Source organism: Notolepis coatsorum, assembly GCF_963971535.1.
Source record: "Notolepis coatsorum genome assembly, chromosome: 5".
In the NCBI taxonomy this organism is placed as follows: Eukaryota; Metazoa; Chordata; class Actinopteri; order Aulopiformes; family Paralepididae; genus Notolepis; species Notolepis coatsorum.
In genome coordinates, this window is record NC_140169.1 from 151,582,860 (window position 1) to 151,595,533 (window position 12,674).

The following is a 12,674-nucleotide window of genomic DNA, read 5'->3' on the forward strand; positions in this document are numbered from 1 at the left end:
ATGTAGTGTACGCCGTGTTGATAAATACCATTCGTTCTTCGCTCCGCGCTCGTGCGCGATTTTAAGTATTTGCATATAGAACCGCCCATAATTAACCATATACGGTCATGAAACACCCATGAAATGTGGAAAAATGGACTAAGCCGAGCGAAGCGTGTTATGGGAGAAATACGCGACAGGCTGACAGAGACGTGTACACGCTACGGTGATGTCGGATATGATATCTATTAACCATTGCTGCCTGGGCAGCGCAAACACTAATAAAGACCGTGCTGGAATATGACAGCCTTTTCCCGTTTAGTTCGATTAATACCCAGGGATTAAAGTTCTCCTCAATTTTATTCCAAATCGCAATGGATTTTGTACCTGCATATGATTTGTAGAGGCATACAATCTATTTTGATGTCGGTATTAGGTAGCCTATATAAACAATAATACGAGAGCATATACAAGAACAATGAATCTCACTGCCATGTATGATGTAGCCTACGCCATGTGTAGCCTCAGGGCCTCAGGGCAGCTCTGGCTGCAATTGTAGCTTACCACCACCGGTATGACTGTCTATGAACGAATAATGGACTCTGTGAAGCGCTCTGGGTGTCATGAAGAGCGCTATATAAATCCAAGTCATTATTATTATTATTATTAGCCTGCCTATATGTGATCAATACAAACTTGAACTTGAATTCCATCATCATATTTATATGTTGTGTCTGTCCACTATGTTTGTTACTTTGTTATTTCCCCCCCCTATCTATGTAAAGCGACCTTGGGTCTCTTGAAAGACGCTATATTAAATGAAGCTATTATTATTATTATTATTATTATTATTATTATCACGTCTGTGCGGGAGCTCACAAATAGACTGTTAGTCTCAGTGAAGTTTCAACGGAGGTCATCTATTCTAACCAACAGATTGAAGTAGAAAGCATTTCGTTGTGACCAATCTTATTTAGAAACATGACACACAAAATAATAGTATTTAGCTTTTATTTGAAACAATATTTAATCGCGTTTGGAGGTGGGTGTTCCGCGTCTGCCCCCCTCCCCCCCCCTGTGCCAAACAAGCAGGCCAACCTCTTGTTCGCGCGTGAGCCCGTTATAATTACACTACTGTCGCTATTTTACAATGAACTATAATGAATTACGGTTCATACAGAACACGTGCCAGTGTTGGAAGTAATGCATGGAAGCTTATTTCCGCGTTGCAATAATAATATTCTACCACCGGGCACCAGGTACGCACGGTCGGAGCTGTGCGTAAATATACGCACAAAGTCAAGCACACATTCAAATTGTTAAGTCACACACTTTGCTTAGAAATGATCGTACGCACGGATTACGCACATATCTGTGCGTACGCACCATTGATAAATGAGGGCCCAGGAGTGCTATAAGGAGTGTTTCCTGTACTCTGTGTTTTCAGGAGTGCTATAAGGAGTGTTTCCTGTACTCTGTGTTTTCAGGAGTGCTATAAGGAGTGTTCCCTGTACTCTGTGTTTTCAGGAGTGCTATACGGAGTGTTTCCTGTACTCTGTGTTTTCAGGAGTGCTATAAGGAGTGTTCCCTGTACTCTGTGTTTTCAGGAGTGCTATAGGGAGTGCTATAAGGAGTGCTATAAGGAGTGCTATAATGAGTGCTATATGGAGTGCTATAAGGAGTGCTATAAGGAGTGTTCCCTGTACTCTGTTTTCAGGAGTGCTATAGGGAGTGCTATAAGGAGTGCTATAATGAGTGCTATAAGGAGTGCTATAAGGAGTGCTATAAGGAGTGCTCCCTGTCCTCTGTGTTTTCAGGAGTGCTATAAGGAGTGCTATAAGGAGTGCTCCCTGTCCTCTGTGTTTTCAGGAGTGCTATAAGGAGTGCTATAAGGAGTGCTCCCTGTCCTCTGTGTTTTCAGGAGTGCTATAAGGAGTGCTCCCTGTCCTCTGTGTTTTCAGGAGTGCTATAAGAAGTGCTATAAGGAGTGTTCCCTGTCCTCTGTGTTTTCAGGAGTGCTATACGGAGTGCTATAAGGAGTGTTCCCTGTCCTCTGTGTTTTCAGGAGTGCTATAAGGAGTGTTCCCTGTCCTCTGTGTTTTCAGGAGTGCTATAGGGATTGCTGTAAGAAGTGTTCCCTGGCGAACGGAGCCCACTGCAGTGACGGCCCGTGCTGCAACAACACCTGTCTGGTACAAGCTCTGCAGCACCTCACTCTGGGGGGGGGGGGGCAACAACACCTGTCTGGGGGGGGGGGGGGGGGGGGGGCATGCCGTGGATTTACTTCTGGAAAACTCATTATTTGTAGGTCATTTGAACCCTTGAGACGAAGGGGATCCATTCCAACAGTGTTGTGATGTAAGGGGGAAGTATAACATTCATCGTAATTTCTTCCGCACAACACCTAGGTCAGTTCAGTATAAGATTTATAAGAGGTCCTACAATTTGGAATTCAAAAACCCTCCATAATAAAAATTGGCTCATCTATTTCATCACTCAAATCCAAGCTTAAATATACATTGTTAAATGAATAGCTTCATAAAACCATTAATGTCACTTTGTTTTACAGTTTCATGTTAATTTGTTTAGACTAATTATTAATGTTGTTGTTTTTGTTATTACTATTATTATTACTTTGATTATTATTGTTATTATTGTTATTATTATTTTAATATTATGAAAATTGTTTTATGAACTTATTTCACTTAACTTTTGTTTTTGTGTTTTTTTTTTTATCCGATGATTTAATGAGTTGAGGCCCATCTGGGTCTCTTGCCTCCAGTGGTGCAGTGCTGGGCAACCGCGGTCAAATGGCGTTTGGGCTTCGAAGTGTGCGCATCCTATTATTATGCAAAGTCTAGGTGATAAGTGCCTAGACTTTGCATAATAATAGGATACCGTTTGGCCTCCGCCCATATTACGACTGCACCCCTGCTTGCCTCTACTCAGCACCTTTATACACTTTCTGTCACGATCAATGTTTCGATTTTTTACTGTTTTGCTGAAATGGTGCGAAATAAAGAAAGAAATAAAAATTTACCAATAAGGGATTTGTAAAGTGTTGAAATAAAGCATCCAACACATTGATTCTAGTTTGACTGTTTAGTGAACGTTTCCAGGCTTATATTCCTGCTGCCATGGCTAAAACTAGCACAACACAAATGCGGCTTCTCTATATCGCAGATAACAAGAGTGTTTCGCTCTTGAGGTGTAAAACATAGAGCGCCCCCTAGGTCGGAACTGAAACATGACCAACTCACTGAATAGAATGAACATATTGTCGACTCTGTGAACCATAGACATTACAACCCTCCTTTCCTTACATTTATTATCTTTAACGATAACTATACATCGGCTGAACTCAACGATGTATTTTAAAACATACACAAAACATGCACATTATTCAAAGTCAGTGAGATATGACGGGTGTCTTCTGCTTTCTGGGTCCCTGTGAACAGCTGGCTGTCAGGGCGTGGCCTGGGGCTGTCAGGGGCGTGGCCTGGGGCTGTCAGGGGCGTGGCCTGGGGCTGTCAGGGCATGGCCTAGGGCTGTCAGGGAGTGGCCTAGGGCTGTCAGGGCGTGGCCTAGGGCTGTCAGGCCGTGTCCTACTGTCAGGGCGTGGCCTAGGGTTGTCAGGGCGTGGGCTGTCAGGGCGTGGCCTACTGCCAGGGCGTGGCCTAGGGTTGTTAGGGCGTGGCCTATGGTTGTCAGCGTGTGGCCTACTGTCAGGGTGTGGCCTAGGGCTGTCAGGGTGTGGCCTACTGTCAGGGTGTGGCCTGGGGCTGTCAGGGCGTGGCCTGGGGCTGTCAGGGCATGACCTGGGGTTGTCAGGGCGTGGCCTAGGGCTGTCAGGGTGTGGCCTGGGGTTGTGGGGGCGTGGTCTGGGGCTGTCAGGACGTACGAGTTCTGCTGTCTGCTGAGGATTTATTTCATAGACATTACAGGCTTTAAAGATAAACAAATACCAATGATAATTACGCCTTTCAACCAGAGAAGGCCAATCCGACCTTCGTGATTGAAGGATCAAGAAAAGAGGGCGGGATGTGTCAATTGAACCCTTGAGATGAAAAACCATATATAAGTTAATTTGAAGTTTTCAGATGGATATTGTTTCCATCAAAACCTATACCTACTTATCTGAAGATGGTAGGTTTAAGTTCTGCGCGTACGTTCACAGTTAAAGACAGTAGAGGCGGTGTACTTTCGGGGTGGCTGAATTGTAACGTCGATCCAAAATCTATTTCACATGCACTGCAAATGTCCACAAAGTTTCAAAACTGACTTCTATGTTTTTTTTGTCTCGTGGGTTCAATAAGAACAGCCTTTCATTGTGTTTGGCAATTGATACCATTCATCCTTTTACAGTATCAACACCTGTCTGGTGTGAGCTTGTCAAAATGTTATTCTTCATTTACTGGCAAAAGGGGGCAGGATGACATTGACCCGTTATTTGTTCTACAGAATTCTCCACAACGCAGCCTTTGTACAGCACTTGATCTGTAACACAATATTAAAGGTACTGTAAGTGATATCAGCAACTTCCTCAAAGTCAAAGTAGGCATTGCGGATCAAATGTGAATCAGAATCTAGCAATTGCATATTTCTATTTCTCGTCTAAAATGTTGTCAGAAACATATTTTACTGAACTGTGTAGATGGAAAAAGATAACTAGGGCGCGACGAAGTGCCACAAGCGCTGTGATTGGCCCACTCGCCTGGAAAGCCAAGCGCTCTGATTGGCCCACTCGCCTCAAAGCCAAGAGCTCTAATTGGCCCACTTGCCTCAAGCCGCCCCTTTTCTGCATTTACCTCGCAGGGAGGTAATTAGCAAAAAGGTTGCGTGGAACTATAAAAGCTAAAACCCCTGAAACTACCACAGACTTTACTTTGCCAACGAAAACCAAAAATATAACATTTACTACTCTACTATCTAATATCTATCATATTCATCGTCCACGCACGCACTTTCCCAGGGCTAACCCTTTCACTACCGCACTACCAAACGGTTAACCCTTTCACTGCGACAATGCACAGAATGTTAGCCCTTTCACTGCCACACGACAGAAGGTTAACTGTCGGTAGTGTGATAGTAAAGGGTTAACCTTCTGTCGTGTGGTATAGTGAAAGGGTTAACTGAGATCCTACCCCCGTTGCTACGTGAACCTGGATCCAAATCCGTCCCGCCGCCGGCACCGATGTAACCCAGTGGATTTGAACCCGGGACCGTAGGATCCACAGGCGGCCGCACCAACCGGCCGAGCTCAAGGGTCCGACCCGTCAGCAGCTGCTGGTCGACTGACTGAGACCGACTCGTCGTTAGTAGTTTACAGTGTTGTAGGGCTGTCCCCGACTAAGGATTTGGATGGTCGACTATGATTGGCCAAAATTTGCCGTTAGTTGACTATTGGCCAAAAAAAAAAATAAAAAAAAAGTATAAAAAAAAAAAAAAAAAAAAATGTATCATTCCATTTAGGCTGTGGGGGGTGCTTAATGTCTGAAGGAGTCGACTGAAGGCTTCTTGTCTTCTGCAAAAGCATGCAATTGGTCCACTGATCGATACATCTTGATATTTGTCTAGTTTAGTGTGTTCATTAGACAGGTGAAATCCTCTTTCAGTGCCTGTGTGCCTGTTTTAGTAGGCAGTTAGCCTCGCTGGTATGCGTGCCATTAGCGTTAGCCACGCTTCTAGGCCTCTTTTCTTTTGGAAAGAATGATAAAAAAAATTAAAAATAATAAATTTTTTATTTTTTATTATATTCGACTAAGAGGTTGGCCAGTCGACTACGGCTCCTTACGACCGATTAGTCGACTAATAGGGGTCAGCCCTACAGTGTTGTTTATTATTATTTACTGAACACCTTCTCTCCTCCTCCTGCAGTTCTACCCTCGAGGCTTCAGCTGTCGCTACGCAGTGAACGACTGTGACATCTCTGAGACCTGCTCGGGCGACTCTGGACAGGTGCGCTGGTCCGGCCACGTTTTTTTTATTTCATTTTTTATTTAACCTTTATTTAGCCAAATAAAAGATTAAGAACAGGTTTCTTATTTACAATATCGATCTGGTCCAAGAGGCCCCAACAGGAGTACAAATATACATATATACATATATATATAATTTATATATATGAAACCGGTCTTATTTGACGTGACCTGAGTGGGAGTCGAACCCCGGTCTCCCGCACCGCGGGCGACATCGCAGACCACTATACCAAGAGGTGAATTCACTTCTAAGTAGGGATGTCCGATATTATCGGCCTACCGATATTATCGGCCGATATCGGCATTAAAATGTGATATCGGAAAATATCGGTATCGGTTTTCAATTTTTTTTTCTTTTTTTTTTTTACATTTCTATAACCTTTATTTACCCAGGCAAGCAAGTAAGAACAAATTCTGATTTTATTTATTGTCAAAAGTATGCATAATGTTGTGTTAATTCCACAACAAGAGATATGTAATGTTAATTACCTGAAATTATTAAATTTTTTGAGGGGTGGGAAACCCTGCATATAATAATAATAATTATAATAATAATAATTTAGGACCTGCTTATTAAATTTTTTGAGGGGTGGGAAACCCTGCATATATCGGTATCGGTTGATATCGGTTGATATCGGTATCGGAAATTAAAAGTTGGACAATATCGGTATATCGGTAAAAAAGCCAATATCGAGCATCCCTACTTCTAAGTAATGGGTCTGGATGCCTTTTAAGGGGAGTGAGTTTACTTGCAGTACCGCTACGTGCCACAGTCACTTCACAACACATGAAGTCCATCGTGACTGTGGATATACTCATGGACCTCCGTTACATATACACATACATACACATACACACCAATAACAAAATAAAAACACAGTTAAGAATCATACACATAAGCAAATAACAAACAAACACATGCACAGCCTATGTACAAAAGAAATGAACAGGGGAGGATTAGGGGGGGGGGTGAAAGTAAGTGAATGTGTGTGTGTGTGTGTGTGTGTGTGTGTGTGTGTGTGTGTGTGTGTGTGTGTGTGTGTGTGTGTGTGTGTGTGTGTGTGTGTGTGTGTGTGTGTGTGTGTGTGTGTGTGTGTGTGTGTGTGTGTGTGTGTGTGTGTGTGTGTGTGTGTGTGTGTGTGTGTGTGCGTACATGTGCATGCAAACAGATGCGTGTGTCTAGGTGCGAGTATGAATGAGTGCTTGTATGTTGTGTGTGATGGTGTATGCAAGTGTGAAACTGGGGTATCAGCAAGAGCAGGAGGGATCTACTGAGAGCGTGTTGAGTCTTTTCTTGTCCGGCCACGTTTTACTCTTCAAACCGCTCCTTTCAATTATTCACTGAATGTTACACAAGACATTGAATGTGGTCAAGAATGTATTTTTTTCTCTCCCCCGTTATTATTCGCAGTGCCCTCCCAACCTCCACAAGCAGGATGGCTACCCCTGTCACCTTAACCAGGTTAGCCACGTCCTACCACATTGAAAGGGTTTCATTTAAAAAATGCTTTTGTAGTCAATTTGTTTTGACTATTAACTATGTAATTACCGAAAAGGTTATTCTAAAAGAAGTGATTGTCCAGGAAAAAGTACTAAGTTTAACAAAGTTTTATTAGCCTTAACCAAAAGTACAGAGTTGTTGCCACAAAAAAGGCGAGAACAGACATACGTCAGTGAGCAGGGTATTGAGCATTAATTCAGTCAGTCAGTCAGTCAGTCAGTCAGTCAGTCAGTCAGTCAGTCAGTCAGTCAGTCAGTCAGTCAGTCAGTCAGTCAGTCAGTCAGTCAGTCAGTCAGTCAGTCAGTCAGTCAGTCAGTCAGTCAGTCAGTCAGTCAGTCAGTCAGTCAGTCAGTCAGTCAGTCAGTCAGTCAGTCCACAAGCAAGAGCAGCGCATAATTTCCTGCTGGTTTTAAACGGTCTATGACCTGGAGGCGGATCTGCAACCAACCAATGAAACGTAACGGTGCACTCTTTATACAGTTTTTCTCAATTGCTTTGGTGCATTTCTCTGATCAGAATTAAAGTTCTCATAACTGTTAGTTCAACCTCCACAACATTTTGTAATTTGTGCACATCATAGTAGCAGTTTCTCATTCCTCCGAACAAATTGCAAATGCTTTTGGACATGCATCAATTGCTTTCATACAATTCTCTGCTGTTTTATAACATTATCATTTGCTTAGGTCATGTCAGTCAAAATGAACTATACTTATGACTGCTGAATAGTCATTCCCTATAAAACTAATAGTCCTCATTTCATTGCTTGAGTCATTACATACAAATATGTTGAACTAGTTGTCAAAATCTGTCAAGCCAATTTTATACATTTCTTTATAATTTTTTCCCTGAATGGAGCTGGATGCCAGGGAATCGCTGCACACATTCATGTTGATGAGGCGGGTTTCAATCTGGCAAAAGGTAGAAGGCGTGGAAGGAATCGCATTGGACAGAGAGCAACCACTGATGTCCCAGGCCAACGAGGAGGGAATATTACAATGTGTGCAGCCATCTCAGAAAACGGCATCCTCACCCATATGCCCCGCATTGGTGCATACAACACACAACATCTGCTGACTTTTTTAGACTCTTTACAGGGACATAATCCCTGAGAATGAGAGGGGTCTAAATGGCGACCATCTGACCAAGTACGTTGTTGTATGGGATAATGTGCGTTTTCACCACGCAATTCTGGTCACACAGTGGTTTGCAGCACATGAAAGGATGCTGGTGGAATATCTCCCTCCCTACTCCCCATTCCTGAATCCAATAGCCAAACAGACAGGAACGTCTGGATGTGAATGAATGATGTATGTTGTATGTTCCAATTCAGTTCCAATATGTGCAATATTGTTTACAGTTGTGCACAGCTCTACCCAACGGCCAAAGGGTGTTTCTTATGTTTGTTGTAAATTAGTTTGTATTTTTCTTTTGCACAATGCTGTGAACAAATTAAAATGGCAAAGAGCATATGCAGTAAAAATGTGAAACATACGTGTCTTGTACTCATTTACCTCACTAAATACAGCAATGTGTAACTGTAGATTTCAAATGGCCGTGCAAATAGTGTATAGTGCTGTCTTGAGCGTTTTCAGAAAGTGTCACCAAGATCTGACTTTTTTTGCATTGGAAAACACTTACAGAGTGAACTGTCATAACGAAAACATGGCAAAGCCATTTGACTATCTTGTTCATAAACAATGGTGTCAGGACTTTTCATTTTGATGACAGTGACACTTTCATTGACATGAATACTTGCTTTTGAGGAATGAATTATCCATTTTGAGCAAGTGACACGCTTCTGCAGGTTATCACCTAGGTTTTGCAGTTTGTACTAATTGTTTTGAGAAATGCACTAACAGTTATGAGAACTTTAATTCTGATCAGAGAAATGCACCAAAGCAATTGAGAAAAACTGTAATACGACCACATGTCCACCAATGATGGGAATCCCTAGAGGTGTGACGGTACACAAACACCACGGTTCGGTACGGATACGTGTACCTTTACACCCCTAGAATCCACCAATGAGAGTTAGCTTCCAAATAATGGTTTCTCCGGTTGACATAATAATCTTAGGAATGTTTTTAAACTCATAATTCTGTTACAATTGAACAATGGCTCACTGTGAGCTGGTACCTCTCTTATCCGTTATCTGTACCTCTCCCAGACACTCTTCAAGCTACAGTAGCACTGAGAGCTCAAGGCCTCGAGGCCTCGGTTTAGGATGCTTGGTTGGAGCACAATGTTACGAAACATAATTCATAATCAGTCAATAATACGTCATTATTAGTATCAGTGAAAATATACTACACTGTTTTCAAGGTTTTTCTTTACTGCATACTACAAAAGATACTATTCTCCCTGTTCTATTAGTCTACATATCTCTCTCTCTCTCTCTCTCTCTCTCTCTCTCTCTCTCTCTCTCTCTCTCTCTCTCTCTCTCTCTCTCTCTCTCTCTCTCTCTCTCTCTCTCTCTCTCTCTCTCTATCTCTCTCTCTCTCTCTCTCTCTCTCTCTCTCTCTCTCTCTCTCTCTCTCTCTCTCTCTCTCTCTGCAGGGACGCTGCTACAGTGGAGAGTGCAAGACGAGAGAGAACCAGTGCAAGTACATCTGGGGGCCGAGTGAGTGAATGTACCTCATGTAGAGCCATATGGAATCCGCGTTCACGGAATCGCGGACAGAATCGCAGAATTGAGCAATAAAAATGGAATCAACTGTAAAAAAATTATAATAATAATAATAATAAAAAAAAAATCCTTTATGTCGTGGGACTTGTACAGCACTTTGTTCAACTTTGTCAGTGCTGTAAAGTTTAAACCTTTTTAAATCTTAGACAAACAAAACACTTTGCTTTCATGAAATATTGTAAGCCGTCATTTGAGGCTTTATAAAAGCAGCACAATGAACACAAATCTGTCAGTGCCGAGTCCGACCTCATCTTAAATAACAAACAGCATTGCTTGTTGTAGTTAACAAAGAGAGGCAGAGTGGATTTTGCAAAAGAAAAATATATATATATATTTTCTTTTATAATCAAATGTTATTTTCATATTCTAATCCCATGCCCATTGAACGAAGCTTCGAAGCTTCGAAGTATTTAAGACAGCCCTATTAAATGGACTGTTATATCTTATTAAATTGTGGACATTTATTCATTCCCACTTATTAGACACTATTTCTGATGGTAAAATGAACGTACAAAGCAAAATACAGAATTCTGAAATATTAAAACAGAAAAAACGGAATTTGGAAAAAAAAAATTATGGAATTTGGAAAAAAATAAACGGATTTCATATGGCTCTAATCTCATGTTCCGGTTGAATGTACCTCACGTTCCGGTTGAATGTACCTCACATTCCGGTTGAATGTACCTCATGTTCCGGTTGAATGTACCTCACGTTCAGGTTGAATGTACCTCATGTTCCGGTTGAATGTACCTCACGTTCCGGTTGAATGTACCTCACGTTCAGGTTGAATGTACCTCATGTTCCGGTTGAATGTACCTCATGTTCCGGTTGAATGTACCTCATGTTCCGGTTGAATGTACCTCATGTTCCGTTTGAATGTACCTCATGTTCAGGGTTGAATGTACCTCACGTTCCGGTTGAATGTACCTCACGTTCCGGTTGAATGTACCTCACGTTCCGGTTGAATGTACCTCACGTTCCGGTTGAATGTACCTCACGTTGCGGTTGAATGTACCTCATGGTCCGGTTGAATGTACCTCACGTTCCGGTTGAATGTACCTCACGTTCCGGTTGAATGTACCTCACGTTCCGGTTGAATGTTGAATGTACCTCACGTTCCGGTTGAATGTACCTCATGTTCCGGTTGAATGTACCTCACGTTCCGGTTGAATGTACCTCACGTTCCGGTTGAATGTACCTCACGTTCCGGTTGAATGTACCTCACGTTCCGGTTGAATGTTGAATGTACCTCACGTTCCGGTTGAATGTACCTCACGTTCCGGTTGAATGTAATAATAGATTACATTTATATAGCACACTTTAAACTCAGTGAGCTCTCAAGGTGCTTCACAGCCGAAGGAAAACAAAATAATTAAAATAGAATAAAAAGGTTTAAAACATAAAAAACATTTAAAATTAATAACATTTAATAAAAAAGATTAAAATAAACAAAACATAGGAGCAGATAAAAAAAACAGGACCTATTGGAAGGCAGAGCGAAACAAATGTGTTTTAAAGCTGGCCTTGAAGGCAGCAATGGAGACTGAGGCCTTGATGGACCCCGGCAGCTGATTCCACGGGCGCGGCCCCCAGTGTGGAACAGGCACGGTGCCCCATGGTCGACAGCCTGGTGCGTGGGATGGTGAGGAGGTTTTGGCTGCCAGACCTGAGTGACCTGGACGCAGGTTGAGGGGAGGTTGTACCTCATGTTCAGGTCACCGTCATGACCGTGGAGAGACCGAAGCATCATCACACTCTCAGTTCAGAGAGGCGAAGGCAGACCTAACCGTGATCACTAGCTAAAGATAGACACCGTTATGTTAGCCACGCTGCTGTTTCAGCGTAATGCATAATTAAGTACTCTCTCCCCTCACTGTCATTATTCTAGATCAATACCATTGAATACCGTTGCTACCTCAGCTAACGTTACATAAATTACTAACGTTAGGATTGATAGCTAAATCAGCTTCTCCTCCGTTATCGATTGGTTTGTTTTGCTGTCGATTTCTCTTCAGATTGATTGATTGAAAGTAACGTGTCTCTTCAATGAATCTATCTACTAAAGTCTTAGGATCGTATAGTGGATCTCTATAGTATCTCTGCTGTTGTACTCACACGTTCTGTTCAATTGTCTTATAAATGATTTGGAGTCGGAGCCAGGCGCTAAAGGTACAAAGACAGTCTGGCCGTCGTTTATTGGAAGATCCACACAGCTTAAAGTTCTCGCCAACTTTTCTATTGTCTAAAAGCATCTGCAGCACGTCTCGATTGGATAGGTTTTCAGCGTAGGTTTTGGGGGTCGTCTCAAGATGATGCTCTCCGTGCGTCGACGTGGTCTGCTGGTCTCCGTGCGTTTTTTTCCATGTCTCAGATCTGTGGTAAATATAGGAATCACCCAAACCCCGCCCAGTGGTCGAGTCTCTGCCCCGTGATGTCACAGAACGGAGACTCCTGTACCTGTTCTAATTGGCTTAACACGAAAGAACTGGGTTCCCTGACCAATAAGGAAGTGACATGACTATTTTCGGCT

The 12,674-nt window shown here is 42.5% G+C and overlaps 1 protein-coding gene across 1 annotated transcript in view; it reads left to right on the plus strand.

The window, feature by feature from the left end:
• LOC311228626 (disintegrin and metalloproteinase domain-containing protein 23-like) overlaps nucleotides 1-12,674 on the plus strand; it is a 270,009-nt gene that overhangs the window by 208,695 nt on the left and 48,640 nt on the right. Inside the window, 4 exon segments of the mRNA XM_084314550.1 lie at nucleotides 2,085-2,171; nucleotides 5,857-5,937; nucleotides 7,369-7,419; nucleotides 10,015-10,078. Coding sequence (XP_084170676.1) covers nucleotides 2,085-2,171; nucleotides 5,857-5,937; nucleotides 7,369-7,419; nucleotides 10,015-10,078 — 283 coding nt within the window.